The following is a 21,314-nucleotide window of genomic DNA, read 5'->3' on the forward strand; positions in this document are numbered from 1 at the left end:
ACAGAAATACATTACATTTTAAAATGGGCTAGGCTATATTATAAACAGCTATTTTAATATTCACAATATTTTACTGTATTTGTACTGTAGTTTTACTGTATTTTTGATTAAATAAATGCAGCCTTTGTGAGCAAAAGAGATTTCTTTCAAAAACAAAGGAAAAATCTTACCTATACCACAATCGTTTAAACAGTAGGCTATGGTACACTTTGTTGCATCACTAAATTCATCCCGTTCAAAGGTTAGGAGGGCATTTCGCTGCGGTAAAAGGTCAGTCAAAGTAGGTGATGGAGGTTTCTGGAGGAAGGGACAATCAGTTTGTTGAGAAACTAGTGCATTGTAGTGCTCATGGGGAAAGAGACGAGACAGCATTTAGAAATGAGAGTTGTCTGCGTAGACTGTGGCCTCAGGAGACCGCCTTATGCTGAGGAACAAGTCAGATAATTCCTGACTCAGACTTTTTCTGCAGCAGGGAAACATGCCTTACTGTTATAAAATGCTATAAAAAGTAATTAAACAATAAAACAGTCCCGTAATTTACCTCTCTTACGCTTTATCTACGCTTTATATTCGACAGCAGATTATGCAGTATGCCAACATGAATCACAAAAATCAATCCACATGCCAAAGTTTAGCTTGATTAATTCCTGAAGTCAATCCTCTATAAAATAACTTTGTTCACCCACGTATATGAGTCAGTTAGTTTGGAATGTCTAGTCGGTGCTTCTTTACATGCCCACACCTTTAAAAAAGCACAATTTAGCTAGAAAATGGAAGATAAAATGCGTATCAACGTATCTCGACCCTTAGTTAGCTGTCGGTTTGTTTGGTTGCCTGGTGCTGAATTGAAGCAGTGGGATGGAAGAGAATGCTGAGTGGCTGGGGGGCATTTATATGCAAAAGAGCGAATAGAAATCGCAGAACGGTACAGCGGTGAGGTGAGGTGAGAGAGAGAGAGAGAGAGAGAGAGAGTCAGGAGGAAGACGGGGACAGAAGACTGAAAGCAGAATGCAACGAAATGATGACATGCTTCAATTAACATCGCGACTATAACCGGCGCCTCGTGGAAAACGTAAACGTGCATTCACAGTCAGTCAAACATTTCTTCAGAAGCCTTAATGGCAGCACAAGTCACTTAAAGGTGCTAGAGGATGTTTTGTTTTATTCATTTTTGCAATATTACTTGAAACTGTCTTTACTAACTGATAAAAGTCTATTTATTAGGTGCACTGAAAGGAATAATATTAATATACATCATCTGTGCATGAGGTAGGGCCTTAAAAACATCAGTCAATCGCGTAAACGATTGGCCCTCTGGCTTGTCAATCACTGCCATGACGTTCCTTGTGAGAGACGAGCGCGGCTGCGCGCTCCAGTAACTTTCCGCACTCTACAGGCGCCGCATGCAATGTTTTTGTCAGGAGACAGGAGTAACAACTGCAGATTATGAGTTACCTGCGGTGAGTCCGACATAATGAATCCAAAAAACACGACACAGCGAATGCCGGTGGTAAACACTCGTGTTCCAATACTCGTGCACGAGTTTTGGGAGGCGTTCCCTCGAAATGAGCTGTGAAGGAGGGGGGGTTGTTCTTACGCATGCGCTCATTTCAAAAACTCACTAACAGTCTTTGGTTTCTCAGTCGTCGAAAACATCCTCTTTAGCACCTTTAATGGATACTGTTCTGTAACATTGCCAAATAAATAAAAAAGAGGGTTATTTTAGTAGGCTACTATTATTGCCTTTTTAAATGATCTTTTAGGTTTTATATTTCCAGTTTCATTTAAGTTTTAGTAATTTTGTTATGTGTGTAACCCATCCTGTTTGAACTGCCCACTTTAAGCGGGACTAATGGGTTCCAAATGGGATATCGGGTGCCTCCGAAGGGCACTTTGGAGTGAAAATAATCATGGCCGCCATATTGAAAGGTCATTCCAAACCGAAGTGCTCAAAACTGGCCACTTTAAAGGGCCCTCCGGAATGAAGGATTTCGAAGGGTACAACTGATGGGCTGCGTCCAAAAACCTAGGTAGCTGTCTTGCTGCCTCGCTGCCTTATAAGATAATGATTTGTACGGCAGTGTTTGTGCATGAAGGCACCTCATGGACAGACTTCTGAGGCAGCTTAACAGTTTAATGATCTACAGCAATATAGTGCGAGCTTTGGTGAGAACTAAACAAATATTTAATTATTACAGTAGTAATTTCTCGATAGAAATTATATCCAAACTGAAATATGTTGGTCAAAATCATACATTTATACACAAACTGAGCAGCAAACGCAACTTTCGGACGCCATCTTTATTTTTCTAGCTCAACTGTCACAGAATGGAAAGCACAGGATTGTGGGATATCAAAGGCAGCTAAGGATACATCCATGCTTCCTTCAAAAATCGATCAGATGAAGGTATCTCATGAGAGAGGAAGTGAAGCTAACATTGGATTCGGACATGCCTTGATGCCTTACTACCTTGAAATGTGTCCTCAGAAGGCAGCATTTTACAGTTTTCGGACGCAGCCATGGACACTTTGGGCCCCCATAATCCTTTGCACAGGGAAGTTCTTTGACGTCATAGAATGGGTACAGGAGTACGCCAGTAATCTCATCATCAGATTAAGAAGGTATTTTTTTTAAATAAATAAAAATAATAATAATGATGTGCATGGATAAATCATTTATAATAAATTCTGCAATATTACATTAAAAATTAGTCCATTTTGATTTCATGGTAACTTTAAACACTGGCTATTTATTTCAGTTATTTCACATTTCTAATTTTTAAGTTTTTCAAGTTTAAGTTTCTCATCTAATATTTATATTTTATGCAATTTCAGCTTTATTACAGTTAAAGAAAATTATCATTTTAGTTTTAGTTAACAAAAGAATGCATGCAAACCTTCAGGGATTGCTTTAAAAAGCAAAGCAAACTAACTACTGGAGGTTACTACAGTTCAGTGGTGTGATGTCACAATGTATTATGAAACTACCTCTATATCGTTCCAAACTTTGGTTTATTGACATGTTATTAAATCCATTTATGGATTTCGTGTGCTAGAATATACCAAAATGACCAGTTATAACTTTTTCTCTTAGACTAGGTCAAGCCCATTGCATCATATGTGTACTCAGGTTTCAGAGCCACTCCTTCACCAAACCCACAAGATCTACTACCTGCCATTGGTTGGCCCTTTTGGAGCTAAAACGTGATTGGTTTAAATCTAGGGCACGTCTCGACAAGACATTCTGACAGTTAAATGCACATGCGGCCATATGGAAGTAATTGCAGAGTTAAAAATAATATAACAAAAGGAAAGAGGTTTCAAACCAGCCTTTTTTTCCTAATAGCAGTATTATTTATCAAAATAATAAACCAATGCACATGTCTTTGACTAAATATCATTAGCTAAGCTCTGCTGGAGTGAGCTAATTGCCATCAGATAAACCTTGACACAACTGACAACACAAAAGTATAAAAGCCACTTGATTACATTAGTGGTTTACAGGGTTAAATCTGATAGTCCACCCTCCCTTCTTAAATATCTGCTTTCAGGGGGTCAACAAGTATTCGCCTTTGTTCAGATTATGTAAGAGTTCTTCCACAAAGAGGCGGTCCTGCCAGCTTTGCTTCTCTCAAACACCACCAGGGAACTTCCCTTTTAGCATTCTGCTTTTGAACACCTCTTTTATAGAGACGCAGCAACGGTTAGAAAGGCCAGACAACCTGAGCGGGCACTGCTTACATGTTAATTAACATACTATTCTCCTTGCCCTGGTTAACCCAGATTCAGTTTTATTGGGGTTTACAGTTTTGCACAGATATATTCACTTAGGAACACTCTGTTCTTGTACGTGAACAGATGTTTGTTGACCTTGAATTAGTGTAACTCTCCAGACATGCTGAGTAATGACTGAGCAGAACCGTCACTGATCAGTCCAGCTAATTCCATTCTTTATAATTATATTTAGCCTGGCTAGCATGGCTCGATAATCTGTTGCTATTCTGGAAGGATCCATCTCTGCCAGGGACAAATATTTTTGGATGTTAAGTATAGAATGTCATTCAAACATCACGACATGTGGCCCTTGTAAATCTATATCAGTGATCACGTACAGATCACGCATGAATAGTGTGACTGTATGTGCAAACTACCTCACAATTCATGAGATTTGTTGCAATACATTGGTGTTTCCTCAATTTTAGGCAGTTTTGGTACTGTGGACTTTGTCTAGAAATAATCTCTAACCATTTATACACATGCATAATGGCAGAATTCTGACATTTTTTATTTTTATGTCATTTCCACAACATGTCAAATAAGTTGTTGTGTTTGATAGGATTCTGTGATGGAAATGACAGAAGAGGATTGACATTTAAGACAAGGTCGACTAACATAAAATAGCATGCTAGGCCCCATTTACGCTAGTGCGTTTTAAAATAAAAACGATCCTCATCCACACTGGCGTTTCCACAGCGTTTCAGAAACGATCTCCGTCTACACGGCCGAAAACGCATGTCACATGACCTTTCATGCACACTGGCATGAGCGTACAAGTGTAAACAGTTGCCTCTTGCGCATGTAGGTAGCTGCAGTATTAAAAAATGCAGATTTTAACTGCACAATGGCTGCTAAAAATTACAAAGCCAGCAAAGATTGCAGTTCAGTCTCCATGTTATTGTTTACACGATCGTCAAGGATACACAGAGCGAACGTGGGCAGCCACACCATCGTTTTCAAAAGTCTCCGTTTTGGTACATTTATATGAAACACAACCCCGCAGTTTTCAAACTAAAACGAGGTCTGCAGCGTTTTCGAAAGTCTCAGTTTTCGTGGTTTCCTTAGCAAAACATATGCGTTTTAAAACGAAAACGCAATAGTGTAAACGTGGATCTAGATATGTATCTTTGGAAATGATGCACGCACTGTACTAAATATTCTGTTCACTAGTGATATTTAACTATTTTCTTTACAAATCTCTCATATTTCATCTCAAATATGCTCCTTACTGACATGTAACTCCTTGGTAAATGTTTGTTGTGGAAACTAACAACTAAGTAATCTATAAAATAAAATAAGTAAGCACATATTTATATCGAAATGTTTTATGTTAATGCCACTCTTTGTTTATGATACCTTACTTTTAATCACATGATAATTCATATTTTAAAAATGGTTTCATAGTTCAAGTCTGAGTTTGGGACAATAAAACAACAATCAAATCTATACATAAAAGTAATTTGAAATCAAGCAAAAATAAATTACAAAAATATAATAACATTTTAATGTGACCTTCATTTAACGAAAAGTAATATAATAAATTAAGTAATTAATTAAAATAAAATAAAACAATGAACCCCTGGGACATAAAAGTGGGACATATGTGGCAGTAACATTTCACAGCTTAAGTTAGCTGTGATTAAACATACAGAGTGTGTAAAAGGTCCATAATGCAGCAGTGTAGGACATGACCGACAATACCTAATGTTCCTCCTGTCCTCAGATTAGATTAAATCACGTGGAGTCAGATCAACCCTTTCTGAGGACAGACCAGTCAATCTATGAGGATAACAGGCTGAGAAGAGTAAATACCATTTTTTTCTTGAATATTTTGAGTAAAAACACAAGAAATGCATTTCCCAAAATCCCAACAGGCAAGGAATAATCACAAAAAAGGGGAAAAGTGTATGAATGGGTGAGCAGAGAAATACAGCAAACTGAGAACAGATATGCTATGAAGTAATGGCATGAGTTGGAAGCTGTATGGGTGGAGGGAACCAATGCAACACATGTGTGTGAGGTTGGAAACGCTCCAGCTGAGCACCACACCTACTGTGTTATGTAACCTCAGTTGCCACGAACATTCTTATAGCTACACGTTTTCCACGGAGCACCCCGACTGCGTGAGCCGATCATGTACAGCTGAACAGCTGCAGGATGAGTTCTGACTGTTGAATGACAGCATGTACAGTATTTTTTTTTCATAGACAGTCTTTAACTTGCAGTGTTACAATGCAGTACAAAGAGAGAAAAAAAAAATTCATGATAAGATAGCTTGTATTCAATGCAATGTCAACATTAGAAGTTTTCAGGGTCGCTAAGCACTTATTCTTTGCTGACTGTTTGTTGACATACACTTCTGCACTTTCTGCAGTCTCTGTTTCCTGTGAAAGATAGAGGAAAGGGTTTGCACTTCAGCCTTGCACCACGCACAAAGATATCAGTAGAGGGAAAAAATCAGCAGTCTGAAGGTCATTCTAAGCATCTGGATTAGTTAAAGTGCCATGAAACACCCTTGTTTTAGCACTGATTGTATATAAACATATTAAAATATAATGTAAGAATTGGTGATTTAGCTTAGTTGCCTTAAAATTTTGAGTTTATTGCAATTAAAAATTTGAGTTAATACAACGAAGGTTTAATCAACAGAAACTCAAAATATTCTGTTATCTGAATCACGTTAATTATAAAAATTAAGTTGATTTGACAAATGATTCTGATAATAAATCATGACAATAATTTTTTAGAGTGTGGAAGCCTGTTTCTGCTTCAGAGTAAAACAAATGTAAAAATACAGTAGTGAGATTTAAAGTTTAAAGTCGCAACTGAAAACTAATGAAAATGACAAAAGCACATAACAAAATGACGGACACTGAAACAATATAAAAATGAAAACTAATTCAAAATATCAATACATACTATATTAGTATATAAACAATACGAGTTTACTCTGAGGCGGATATAACTAACCTAATGCTACTGGCTTTCACTCAAATTGTGAGATATAGTCACAATAAATATTTATTTTGTGTTCCAAGGCAGAAATGGGATTCCGTAGAAACCCAGTGCTGACATGTATTTTACGCAACTTAAATTACAGCGCTGTGCATCACGCCTAAGAGTTTCTCTACCAACGCTGATTACTCCTTTAGAAATAGGGAACAATAAAAACAGAACTACTGCTAAGGAACTATTGCTTTATTGCATATTTATGCAACCATGTCTCTATTGCTCTTTCAGGGACGTGTCACTTGCATACACAAGAGATATACCACACAGCTATCATGCATCTCCTAAAAAATCACAATGAAAAAACAGGACCATAAGGCATATCCCTAGCTGACTTTTGTGCTCTGTGGATGGTGAGAAAGCTCGGCCTCTTGCACTGAGAGGTCACACACACAGAGAGATTGGTAATGCTGTAATGGAGCACACAGACTCTCATTATATAACACAAGGCTTAGTATTGTAAGGCTGAGCATGGGGTGAGCATCTCCTTACCCAAACCAGCTGATCATCTCACCATACCATCACTAACAGCTGTCAGCCACCCAACATTATGCCATTAATAAATTACCTAGGACCACAACATTGAGTAGCAGTGTAGCGATGCTATTAAAGGATTAGTTCACTTTCAAATAAAATTTTCCTGATAATTTACTCACCCCCATGTCATCCAAGATGTTCATGTCCTTTTTTCTTCAGTCGAAAAGAAATTAAGGTTTCTAATGAAAACATTCCAGGATTATTCTCCTTATAGTGGACTTCAATGGCCTCCAAACGGTTGAAGGTCAAAATTACAGTTTCAGTGCAGCTTCAAAGGGCTTTAAACGATACCAGACGAGGAATAAGGGTCTTATCTAGTGAAACAATCGGTCATTTTCGAAAACATGTAAATGTATATGCTTTATATAAACAAATGACTTATGGAAAAAAAATGTAACTGGCGCCACGTTTGTTCCGTAAGTAGAATACGGAAGGCGTAGGACATACAGTGTAAGCTTTTTGAAGAATACGGAAATGCAGTTTTTGCGGAGGCACTTGGAAGGCGATCATTTGTTTATATAAAGCATATACATTTACATTTTTTTCGAAAATTACTGATCATTTCGCTAGGTAAGACCCTTATTCCTCGTCTGGTGTCGTTTAAAGCATTTGGACAGCATTTCTCATAAAAAGTGGATAAGTATTCATACACAGCGCAGATCATAATCAGCTAGCATGTTTTTAAATACAGTTTGAGGACGCTTGGTGGTGACAACGTTGATCCGCAACCATGGTGTGCTGTAGTCCGTTTATAGCCTACTGTTAGCTTTTTATGTCTGACGACTTTATTTAGGCTTCAAAATGTATAAATGTTGTGTTCACTTGTAAAGATTATCTTTATAGACAAAACGTGTAAGTGTCATAACACTTTGTTAAACACAGAGCTTATTTTCTGCGATTTTCCAAAAGTCTATGGGAAAAATGCATAGATCGAGGGAACCCATGCGCTGCTAACTTCCGGGTTGGCATTACAAAAACATGTCCCTTTTGCACCCATATATCTCTATTGTTGAAAAGTTTGATTCATTCTAGTGAATTGGTTCATCATAAACAGTCCTCTCTTACAGTGGGTACGAAAAGTATTCAGACCCCCTTAAATTTTTCACTCTTTGTTATATTGCAGCCATTTGCTAAAATCATTTAAGTTCATTTTTTTTCCTTATTAATGTACACACAGCACGCCATATTGACAGAAAAACACAGAATTGTTGACATTTTTGCAGATTTATTAAAAAAGAAAAACTGAAATATCACATCGTCCACTTTGCTGTGACACTCATATATTTAACTCAGGTGCTGTCCATTTCTTCTGATCATCCTTGAGATGGTTCTACACCTTCATTTGAGTCCAGCTGTGTTTGATTATACTGATTAGGATAGCCACACACCTGTCTATATAAGACCTTACAGCTCACAGTGCATGTCAGAGCAAATGAGAATCATGAGGTCAAAGGAACTGCCTGAAGAGCTCAGAGACAGAATTGTGGCAAGGCACAGATCTGGCCAAGGTTACAAAAAAAATTCTGCTGCACTTAAGGTTCCTAAGAGCACAGTGGCCTCCATAATCCTTAAATTGAAGACATTTGGGACGACCAGAACCCTTCCTAGAGCTGGCCGTCCGGCCAAACTGAGATATCGGGGGAGAAGAGCCTTGGTGAGAGAGGTAAAGAAGAACCCAAAGATCACTGTGGCTGAGCTACAGAGATCATCATTTAAAGATCAAAATCATTTTAGTGAATTGAATCGTTCAGACGGTTTCTTTTTTTCTTGACTCAGTGTTAATAGGCCTATGTAATATTATGTTTTTGACTCTGTAATGTAAATGAGAGGAAGGTGTTTAATTAATTAATTAATTTAGTTGTATTTAATTATTCAATTGCTTTCACCCTATATGCGACAGTTCATTCATTTAAGAACCCTCACTGAACCCCCTCCTCTGATCTCATTAAATGATAAATTACATCATATATCATGTTTCATTTTTTCAAGCCCTCTCAAATAACTTCAGTGTACTTTTAGCTACTTTTTATTTGTATCTTGTAGCTAACCACTTTTTCAGTAACTAACTGTAATTTATCTATTCTGCATTATGATTTGTCCCTAACACTGTTAATAACTTCCCAAGTATTATAAATGTTTAAATGTTATAATATGTTCCTTTTCTTCTTTAAAAAAATAAAGACTGTTTAATCTGATAGTCAGAGAACATGAAACATTCTGCCACGTCTTGCATGCACAGTCACTAGCATTTGTTTAGCAATGTCCCCTTGCTGGTTCCAAGATGCTTGGGAGCACATAAGGGCAGCTGTTAGATATCATCCAGCAGACTGGATGTGCCCAGCCAAGTTTGGATTGCCTGATCACGTAGCCACTCATTGCACCATGACATGGGGAATAGCCAGCCAAACATTTTGAAACTGATTTATGCTTTTATGAGTCCCTTTATGATGTATGTTTTTATCCCCATGCCAATCTGTCACGATAAAAAGAGAGAGAGAGATGCTTTCTGGGTGGATGAAACAACAAATACATTTTCAAATGTTATCCATGTTCAAATGTTCTATCCATGCTACATGTTGGTTGAAGCCTTAAAATGACATTTTAAGGCAACTGCAAATCCCTCATTTAGTTTCCTAGTTTATGCATCATGGAGATTTGTTCCTTTGACCGCCTGGCCCAGTTTGTGCATCTCACGCTGACCTATTTCACTTGAATAGACAGATGGTTGGACCACATTTGGTCTGATATACAATAATGCCCCTCTGTAGCCATAGCAGACATTTTGATATTTGGTATTGTGGCCATTGTCACATTTGCTTTGGTCTACTCTTTTTCTTTTTCCATCCACCTACATTACTTCAAAGGATGGGTGCTACCATGACTGCGGCTTGGGCGGTAAGAGAATTGTATTGTTCATGGTTCAGTGAACGTTTAGTATAAGATGAAAAACAACTTTGGCTTAGATGAGAGGGTTTCGGTTTACAAAATCAGATAGTCCATATTCAATCACACAGAATAAAGTCAGGAATATAAAATGCATGCTAGAGAAATGCAAAAATAATTCAGATCAGATTAAAGTTTCAAACACTCAACACATGAGAATTAAAGATTAAAACTCAGTGTGTCTTAAAAGGACTATATATATATATATATATATATATATATATATATAAAAAAAAATATATATTCCTAATTAGATTGAAAGGTTATGAACTGATATCAACCAGACATTTTATGGGTCTAAATACACTTTGAGCTGATAAGAATTATGTCATGTCTCATGGAACTGTCTGCATTAACATTTATAACACCAGTTTTGGCCAGTCTTTATGCATCTATTAGGGGGGGGGGGGGGGGGGTGTAAAAATGTTGAGGATGGAGAATTTAAAAAGGGATACAATGCCGGGATACAATATTCTATAAAACTTAGCCTTTTCTAAAGCATTTTGTTCAAAGAACCAAACAAGAATCTGTTGAGCTTTTGCAGAAAAAAAAAAAAAAAAAAAAAACAACCTGAAATACACCCTCAAGACACTGCACACATGAGAACACCTTTGTAATGAAATCAAGCTCAAACCTGCCTTAGTAAAACAGTCGTCACACGCAATGCAACTGATGCAGCTCTTACGAAACCAGATTAGCAGACACTTACTAGCTCCATTCAAGGATTAGATATTTGACCCAGCCTGCCGGTAAATGTTGGCATCTTATTGCACTTGAAGCAACGCAGTTCTCAGGAGGAAGAGAGAGGCAGTTTAAGTTAATGCTTTATTTAATAAGTCACTATATTACAGCACAATATAAAACTTGAAATCTTTTAGGACAATCCAAAACAAAAACAAGTGGCATTACAGACTCATATGGGTCCTGTTCAAAAGGATACAATGCATGACAAGCACACGTGCCCGAACAGCACAAGTGGGAAATGAAAACAGAAGGCACGCCATTACACATGGACAAGTGCACAAGAGCAGCATTAATACATAAAAATCCCCTCCTTAAAAAAAAAAAGGCATTGGTTGGCTAATACGAAGAACTGAATTACCAGCATTCACATTCTTCTACAGCGTCAAATGACATGTCAAGGGCTTTCAGACTTGGCATACAGAGATTTAAAAAAACAAAACCCCAAGTCTAGCTGGAATAGATGTACGCTGCTGAAATGGTCAGTTTAAAAACCTCATTACTCTCATAGCCCTTTAACTTCTAATGGACATCCTGAAAGCACCAGAGACTGGCAAAAAAAGCCACGTGACAACTAATTTTGGGCAAAAAAAACCCTTTTGATGGCAGAGGGGAATCTAGAGCCCTTTAGGTCCACTGCTGCCCATTCACTTCCCAGTCCAACAGTTCATGAGTTGTCCATATTAGACTTAAACTAACCAACCCTATCGCAAAAGGCTACCCCCGCCAATTTCTCGCTTGTAACGATTCGTGAGATGGTCAGCCTGGACCGTGAGCTTGGACAAAACAGCAAACAGTCCATGAAGGTGGTAGTGGAACTGGCCCTCCAGGTCAGAGCCCTCCTCTGTGGCACCGCCGTTCACCTGTGGCAGCTCTTCTTGCTTCACTGCCATCTCTAGAAAGCTGGCGCCACCACTCATCTCCCTCTTCAGCAGACCCCATTCCATGTCGTTCTTAAGGGACTTCAACAGCAGGTAGTGCTCATACATGTCCCTCTGTTTGCTGGGGAGAGGAGGATCGTTGTTGTTGTGGCCAACAGAGGCTTGGCTGTCCTGTTCCTCCAGAGGCACGTCCCGCAGTAAGCTTGGCACCATGATGGTCTCGTCCATGTTGTTGGCAGCGGCGATGAACCGGTTCATGACGTTGAGCAGCGAGTGCTTGTTGCTTTGTGTGTCGTTGCTGAGCTGCATCATGGCTAAGCTGAAATTAAAAGGGGAGACATTCAGAACTACGAAACCGTTAAAAGAGACGACTGGGATGAACGGAGTTACAAGGAAGTTACAGCACGTTTCCCGGTAGTGCGCATTACATGCTCTAAAACGGTTCATTTGTTAGCACGTTTAAGTACGTTTATTGTATTTTCACGTGCCCCAATTCAGTTTGTTGCACGCAGCCATAATACAGCTCGAAATATGAAATAATTTGCGTTTATTTGCGTTTTAGCAGAAAGGCGTTTAAAATAAGACGTCATTTGATGAAACCAACTGCGAGTTTTCGGTTCAGGGAGTTCACCAGAGAACCACCAGGGCGTCCATCTCGTTCCGGGTTTAAGCGGCTCAGTCGAGTCATTGTGAAAAGCTAAACTAAAAAGAAGCATTCGTTCACAAATCGTTTTTTTTTTTTCGCCAAAATGAGTTTTAGTTACTCGCGCTGCAAGTGCAGATGGGCATATTGCATTGCCTCTTTTTGACGCCATCAATAACCAAACACTATTAAATGACGTCAAAAAAAGAAGCGTATCAAAAAAAGCCCAAGACTTTCAGATGTTAAACGTGCAGAACTTAACACAACCTTTATATTTCACACTTAAACAAGACAACCATCGCTTCACCTGATCTTGCAATTACACACAATAAATCTAAAAGTGGTTTAGATGCAAATGACTAACCTGGATGAAATCGGATACTTGACTGCTATAACCCAAAGAGAAACTGCAAAAGGTTGACTACGTTGCCAAACCGTTATACCGTTCCAATAGAGAAGAAAGTTCCCTTCTTCTGTTGGTTCAGGGGGAGACCGACAAAATTTATACTGTTGACGTCAGGCGGGGAAGCGTCATGTCCAATGATTTACAGAGCTGCATGTGATTGACAGGCCATCGGACCTATCAGGCGCCCGCTTTACATCCGCATCCATGTCTGTGTCATCTTTTACAAAATATGACCTCTTTACATGGAGGTGAGTAAATAAACGATTTTTTTTACACAGTTTTAGTGTTTAAAAACGAGCGCTTGCTCGTGTTGATTAAAGAAATAGCGAAATAACCCACAAACTATTTTCCCAGTATAGTCGTTCAGTCAGTGTCGTGCTATCGGAAACTTGATAATTCCCACTTCTGAAGTCGTCATTACGAGCTCACTGAATTCAATTTCCGAGATGGGAGAGCGTTCATGTGCTATTTTTACCTAGGAAACTCGTACTTACGATAATTCATAGATCACGTGATGGCAGCATTAGCCTATACCGATATTGTGATCTGCTTTTAAAATGCTACTACAGTAGTTGTGCTTTTTAATTACTAGTTATAGTACTACTACTTACATTTCTTTTATATCAAACTCTTCCTTTGTTCTGATCCGTGTATGCAGGAATATAAGGTCTATTTATAAAGTCTTTGAGAGTATAGGTGTATAAGTACACCGATAGCGCCATCTGGTGGTTCTGTGTCTGAAGCCTATGCTCATACAAAACAGTTTATTATGCCTATGCATTTTACAGTTTACAGAAGAAAAAAAACTCGAACAGGCCGTTGAAAATGTTGTCTTACAAAGATATAAATGTGCACATGTTCAAGAATAAATCCATATGCTGACATAAGAGAAAATAATAATAGTTTCAAAAGTAATCACCTTATTTTCCTTAGATGCAAGACTGTCTTAAATACTTTTCAACCCTAGCTTGGATAATGTTGATATTTGTAGCTTTGTATGTACATGTTAAATATTGTTACCTGCTCAACCTGGGCGACAACAGATTTCACATTTTGTAGAGACACTACACATTTTCTGTTCAGCACATCACAGCCATGACATTCAATAACCATATAATTAACACTATCACTGCTACATTAATAAAGACTGAAGAGAAATTGAAATAGCTACATAATTTTCAAAGAAGCAATCCAAACAGAAATGGACATACATGTATTAAAACTAGCTCTTGATGGCGATAAACTCCATATGTAACATGTTGAGAGGATAGCACCTTAATGTCCCAAATTACTGTCAGGAAAAATTCTTTTTGGAAAATATTGAACTTTAAGGTTGCATGCAAGAAATTTTACTAAAGTTTTTACTAGATGCAAAGTTTTAGCGCGTGTTAGTTCCAATGAAACAAAGTCAAGGTGTACAGTACACCATTTACTGGCTAAAACGTATGCACTTTCTACAAACTTCTATATATCTAATCACTGTTATATTTACACTCTGGCAAAAAACAAATGCAAAACAATCTTATTCCTTTGGAATGTGTTCTTTCCCTTCAATGTAATTACCAACAAGAAATATTCTTTAAAAAGCAGTCAGAAATCCTCTAAAATGAAATGTTTAGCTAAGGCACACATACAAAACACTGAAACTAAATGGTTTCCCTTTGTGTCAGGTTCAGCCCTCTGTGATCTTCAGATGATACCCTGTAAACAGACAGAAGCGAGAATAAGAACGCTAGATAATAATCTAGTAATGCATTTTGTTCAATAAAAATACTTATGTAATAGAACACAAAGGGAAGAATAATAACACATACCTGTGGCGGAGAATCATTACACCATCTCATATTGGTTGTTGGTGATATAGCGAGACAGGCAGCATGCCAAGAATATCCCAATCAGCTGAGGAATTGAATAGCAAATACATTATAAGGTGCATTACAGACCAGAAACATTTAAAAAAAATTGGCATGAGAAGTACCTGGAAGAATGCAATTCCAAAAGAAATTCCAGCAATTATTCCAAGATTGGACTCCATGGTTGTAGTCATCAGAGAGAAGCATCCCTAACAAGAGGATGATTTTTTTTTTTATTCCAGCATTACAAATAAGGCTTATTATTTTGTTGATTTATGAGTGTTCAGAAACAGTTCTTACCTGTTGATATACCACTGATGCAGCCGTTTTAAGATCCTTAAGTTCTGCAGAAGTGCAGTTTACACCAGCATTCACGTTACAGCAGCTTTTGGGGATGCCGTTTCCTGCTTTGTAGTAAGGAGTGTCTTCCCAGCTGGTGTAGTTCTTCTCTCCACAGCAATGCAGCTACAAAGAACAAAATATTGACATTTAGGCAGGTTAGTGAGGTTTTATGTAATCCTGATGTTTTGTATAGGGATGCGCCAACTCGATACTCAATATAGGTCCGATACGGACTTTTTTATTTGGATCAGGTAATCAGTCAGATGGGACCAATCTAAATTCAATATGGTTGTTACCATTAAAGGATTTGTTCACTTCAGAATTAAAATCTCCTGATAATTTACTCACTTCCATGCCATCTAAGATGTTTATGTCTTTCTTTCTTCAGTCAAAAAGAAATCAATGTTTTTGAGGAAAACATTCAAGGATTTTTCTCCATATAGTGGGGTTCAATGGGTTGAAGGTCCAAATTGCAGTTTCAATGCAGCTTCAAAGGGCTCTATATGATCCCAGCCGAGGAATAAATGTCTTATCTAGCAAAACAATTGGTCAATTTCTAAAAAAAAAAATATATATATAAAAATGTATATACTTTTTAACCACAAATGCTCGTCTTGCACTAGCTCATGTTGAGCCACGTATTGCGTAATCACGTTGAAAAGATCATGCGTGATGTAGGCGGGAGTACCACGGTAAAAACTCATTTCCTCCTTTGACCGTCCGACATCATTGTTTTAGCTTTGTTTTGTAAAGGCCGTTTGCCTTAGTCTTTGCATGTTCACTTAGTAGACATTGGATCTGTGATGTTTGCTTTAAATGCATCATTAATTGTCAAAAATACTATCACAGTATTTTTTTAAATATCATATAATATCTATCACGATATTCATTTACTATTAACGGGGGAAGGAAATGCTTTCCACATATTTGTTAGACCTTGAGAATGAACGTAAACATGTAAACTTGATTGTTCACAATGAAACTCCACAGAGTTGCCATCTTTTAATTTAGGGCCCCATGAAATTTTTAAGGCTGTCAAACGATTAATCGCATACATAATAAAAGTTTGAGTTTGCCTAATATATGTGTGAGTACTGTGTGCAATTATGTATATATAAATACAAACACATTCATGTATATATTTGAGAAATATTTACAAGTATATGTATTTATTTATATTTTTATATAATTTATAATTTATATTATATATAAATAAAAATATTTTTGTTCATAAATAAGATATTTCTCTTTAACTATATACATTAATTTGTTTGTATTTATATATACATAATTACACACGGTACTCACACATATATTAGGAAGGAGGTCAACTCAAACTTATTTTGTATGCGATTAATCGCAATTAATCGTTTGACAGCCCTTGAAATTTTGAATTAAATTCTGTTTTCTCCATTTTATTTTTTGGGGATTCTGTGTTTTATTATTTATTACAAATATATATAAACTTTAACAATTTATTAAAGCTTTTAAAATATAAACAAATGAAAATATAACAATTAATTTACAACAAAACATTGCATTTTTTTTTTGTCACAAAGGATGCTGCACAACAGAAATGTATACATTTTAAACTTGGCTGACAAGTAATCTTGTTTGGATGATTATACTTAAAATAATAATAATATTTCTGTCATAATTTCTAATTTTTAGTTTCAGTTTCAGTGTGTATTTTACGGTAGTTTTTCTCAAATGAAACGGTAAAAAACTTGAATTGACTCAAAGCAGCTCTGGAGATGAAGTTCATGTAAGTTCATGGCAAATGCTGAAAACACTGTGAGCGTCACATTTGTGTGAGTTTGTGTCTCAGACAAAACCACACTGTTCATTCAGACATGCAGAAATCACCTATTAGCGCATGCGCTGACTGGCTGTTGTCGTGTTTATTTCTGCTGTGTGACAGGCTGTTAGATTAATCCACATAGACTAAAAATGTCCAGAGCTTATCGTCAATATCGACATATATTTTTTATTGGCATCTTGATATGCATCATGAGCCCAGAATGTGCAAAAGTGCTTTTGTGTTACTATGCACTGAAGACTTTTGCACTGTTTTTCGCCATCAGAGATAATTCATGTTTAGCCTATTTAGTGGTTCTCTCTAATCCATCATATCTGTTGTCCTATTAAAAAAATCTGTGCCATAAAAAAAAATAATTCCAAAGAAATGCTGTTTATAGTGCGTATATTCACATAGTAATAACAAATATATTGTTCATAAGATTTTTCACTCTTATAACACAAATAGTAATTTGTGATTGTATTTTTTTTTTTGGTAAATTTTCAGTTACCAGATGTAGCATTAAGAGGTCTAAACTCACATTTACCTATTTTTTTATTTTACAAGATTATTGTTGGATATAAGACTTTCACTAGAACTACTTGTTTATTTGAATTCTTTTCTATGAAAAAGTTGTATCACGTCATTCCTAATTTTGTACTGCTTCCAGTAAAACAAATGCTTACTGTTCTCTGAATTCTGTCCAGATCTTCAGTGTCTTTACCAGTGTAGGCTGATTCAGCTTTTTTATAGCCCTCCTGAAGCACTGCTTTAATCTAAAAAGAGTACAAACATTATTTGGCTGTAGACAACAGATGGCATATGAATACTGCGTGTAAAGATAAAAAAATTTTTTTTATTACCTCATGTCTGAAAATAAAGCCGGATATACCTGCCACTAGTTCAGCTAAGAACACAAGAATCAGGAACATAGCATACTACAAGAGAGGAAGGAGAAAGGGAACATGCTTAAAAACAATTAACACAAAAATAGCGATTGAAAACACAATGCACGTTCAACAGTTAGGATACAAAATATGCCCTGAATATTTAAAAACATTCAAATCACATCAATTTTTTTTTATTTTTTTTATAAGGCTTGAAATTTTTGCACCTCTGTTACCAAAATTAAACAGACAAAATCATCAAAATGTACAGTGTATATATAGCTGCCTGCTGAGGGCTAGCTAGCCCAGGATCAAATGTTTGTCAGCACTCCGTACACATCCTGAAAAGTGAAGCCAAAACATTTTGATCGCCCCCTGGTGGTTGGCTGCAGCATAGGTCATAAACCAAACAAAAAAAACAAAACAAAAAAAACAATTATGTCCAGTAGCCCCTCACTGCAGAACACTAGAGATCCAGGGGGTGGAGTCGGGAAGGTTAAGAGATATGTGAAGTGGGAGGAGTTGGATCCAGATCCAGGGGGTGGAGATGGGTAGGTGCAGAGCCTCTGGGTAGGTGTAGATCCAGGGGGCGGAGATGGACAGGTTTAGGGATATGTAAAGTGGGAGGAGTTGGATCTAGACTCCACCCCTTGGATCTTGTGTTCTGCAGTGAGGACCATCTCAGTACGTGTCAAATATTTTTTGGCTTCAGTGGAAGGGAGTGAAAAAACATTGTCCAACTTTTTTTTTTTCTTTTTTTTTTAAAGTCTATGGTCTGTAGTAATAAACTTAATTTACTCTCATAAATAAAGAAAAGTATGTTTTTTTTAAACAGGTTTGAATGTTGAAATTACAATGTAAAGGGGACATTGCATGCATTTTTCATGTCATCTCAATTTTATGTCATATAACAGGACTGTCACATAAGCCATCAAAAGTGTATCCGATTTATAAAAATGTGCTGCAACTGCTTTTTCTTCACAGTTATGAAATGTATCACTTTCAGTGTTGAGATCTTGTGACATCACTAGAACTTACCAGCTTTAGCATCCATGGACTTCCACGGCAGGTCGCGAAGCAACCGAACAATCCGAAGATGATGATGATGGCTCCAGTCCCAATAAGGACATATGGTGCATTAGTGCCCTTGTCTGAACTCAGAAGGAGGTCAAACTCCAAATTAACCTTTCCCCATACTCCAACAGCTAACAGGATCACTCCTGTGAACTACAAGGAAAGTTAAAAACACTTAGACATATTCAAAAAAAAAAAAAAAAAAAATTGTGTTTATGGATTTGCCTGAGAGATTATGGTACTGTGTCTTGCCCATCCTGATTCTGGATAACACCCTTGCAACCTTGTAATTACACTTTAGCTTCAAAACTCGAACAGTTTAAAGCATTAAATAATAACAGGGAATCTGCTCAAGTTCTCTGAAAACTGTTGTTAGCAAATAAAAGCCTTGGCCTATTTAGAAACTTGTCAAAATAAAAGCCAAGCCAGTTTAGTTTTTTTAGTAGTGATTTTCACAAAACATTTCAAAGTGGCTTTACATAAATAAACATGATACTGATGTTTATAATACCTTAATGTCACATTAAGCAGATTAGAGCTGGACTATTATGGATTTTGCAACAATAACATTCAAGCAGTTGAGATTTGCTAGTATTTAATTGTTTAACGTGAATATACTTTATGTATCTGGATAAAGTGTAGTTATATAATGCATATAAAAGACAGGGTTAAATTTGACCATAAGCAACTGATATGTTTAACTTCTCTTTATCCACTTTCCTCTCTCAGCAGGGGTTATAAACATGACCATCTGTCCCTTGCCTGCAGAAAATCACTGAATAGCAATAAAAAGTCGAGATAAACGTGCAGCATCGGAGTTTGCACCCATTAGGCCACGTTTGATGAACTATTTACATGAGTTTCCTTACTGAATCTCTGTAGAGATCAATATATTGAAACATCGATCAAAACAGCTGCTACTACTTCCCAAAGTACAAAAAGGCTGAAAAGTTTCATAAGTCTTCCTCTGGAATAAATTATGACTTGTATCCTAAAAACTGTGTTTTACTTTTGTTATGTAAAATGCAGAAAAACATGAAATTAATCGACACATCTTAAACAAGCCGGTAACAATAAAAGGTCGTCGACAGGATTTATGCAAAGTCTTTTTTCTAATCAGAAGATAAACAAACAACTAAACAAATCCTAGAATGGCGTCTTGTTTTGTAAAAGGAAAACGTTTCTAGTTCAAGTCTAAATTAGGATCAAACTAATAGTAAGAAGAGTTAGTTGTCTGAGCCCATTGTTCAGTGAGTTAGCTGTGCAGATAGCCGCCTCAAGCTAACAAACCTGATAAAAACACAAACTCACCCAGAAAATCAGACTGTAAGAGATGAGAAATGTCTTCAGACACGTTATCACGGGTTTGGTTTGTAACCGTTCGGATGGAGGGGACATTTCTGCTTTTGTTTTCCCAGCGGATCTGGCTGGCGACAGGATTTTTCGATGGTGAGCGCTGGAGGAAAAGTTGCTGATTGGAGTGTGAGTTGGTAAAGTTTTGTTTAGGAACTGAAGGGTGAAGATGGTGCTGTGGAGTCTATTCCCGACAGGAAGTCCTGATACCAAGATAAAGGACTGGGATTTAATCTGGGAAAGCTATAGATATCACATTAAAATAGAAATTTAAATAAATATACATAACTTAAAATATTGTTCTCTGCTTGGAACAATTATAAACCGAGACACGTGCAAATACGTATTAATTAAAAGCCTAAACATACTAGTAAGCACAGTAAAACAAACAAACAAACAAACAAACAAACAAAAACATCTTGGTTACAACTTGATTAGACTCCGTTTTACAAAAGTCCAGCACTTCTCTAAAGAGTTCATGCTGAAATAAATCTGAAGTCTTTGTGGAACTAGCAATAAAAAACACATAACTGCAAAGAGTTATTTTTTTCAGTGCATATAGTTACTTGGATTGTTTATAATGTTAAATATTTGGTTGGAATTATTATTATTATTTTTAATTAAGTGCTTCACAAATGTACAAAGAAACAATGCAAATAAAAGAAATATTGGACAAACAAACAAATACATAAATAAAAGTGATACTTATCCAAAATTCAAAAATGTTCATGTTTGTTTTTGTGAATTGTGGGGACTTTCCATAGGCTGCAATGCATTTTATTCTGTACAAACCATACTTTCTATCCCCCTACTCTACCCCTAACCCTAAACCTAGCCATCACAGGAAACTGTGCGCACCTTTATTTTCTCACAAAAACATCATTTAGTATTTTTATTAATTAATTTACATTGTGGGGACCGTTGGCTGGTCCCCACGAGGTGAACTCAGGTTTATATTACATCGTACACATATATTATATTACATAGTACATATATTACATCCCCACAATGTAATATAAACAAACTCACACACACACACACACACACACACACACACACACACACACACA

General features: G+C 36.8%; 2 protein-coding genes across 2 annotated transcripts; both read right to left on the minus strand.

Annotated features, from left to right (window-relative positions):
* Window positions 1-11,055: 11,055 nt before the first annotated feature.
* On the minus strand, window positions 11,056-13,036 carry mid1ip1l (MID1 interacting protein 1, like). The gene is made up of 2 exons (XM_067380978.1): window positions 12,896-13,036; window positions 11,056-12,207 (listed from the first exon to the last, which is right to left on the minus strand). The coding sequence occupies exon 2, from the start codon at window positions 12,198-12,200 to the stop codon at window positions 11,712-11,714; it is 489 nt and encodes a 162-aa protein (XP_067237079.1). The 5' UTR covers window positions 12,201-12,207; window positions 12,896-13,036; the 3' UTR covers window positions 11,056-11,711.
* A 657-nt stretch (window positions 13,037-13,693) lies between these two features.
* On the minus strand, window positions 13,694-20,407 carry tspan6 (tetraspanin 6). The gene is made up of 8 exons (XM_067380991.1): window positions 20,203-20,407; window positions 18,856-19,044; window positions 17,794-17,868; window positions 17,617-17,706; window positions 15,091-15,255; window positions 14,916-14,999; window positions 14,752-14,836; window positions 13,694-14,638 (listed from the first exon to the last, which is right to left on the minus strand). Exons 1-7 carry the CDS (start codon window positions 20,287-20,289, stop codon window positions 14,768-14,770), a joined length of 759 nt encoding a protein of 252 aa, XP_067237092.1. The 5' UTR covers window positions 20,290-20,407; the 3' UTR covers window positions 13,694-14,638; window positions 14,752-14,767.
* Between the last annotated feature and the right edge of the window lie 907 nt (window positions 20,408-21,314).

Source organism: Chanodichthys erythropterus, chromosome 1, assembly GCF_024489055.1.
Source record: "Chanodichthys erythropterus isolate Z2021 chromosome 1, ASM2448905v1, whole genome shotgun sequence".
Taxonomy (NCBI): Eukaryota; Metazoa; Chordata; class Actinopteri; order Cypriniformes; family Xenocyprididae; genus Chanodichthys; species Chanodichthys erythropterus.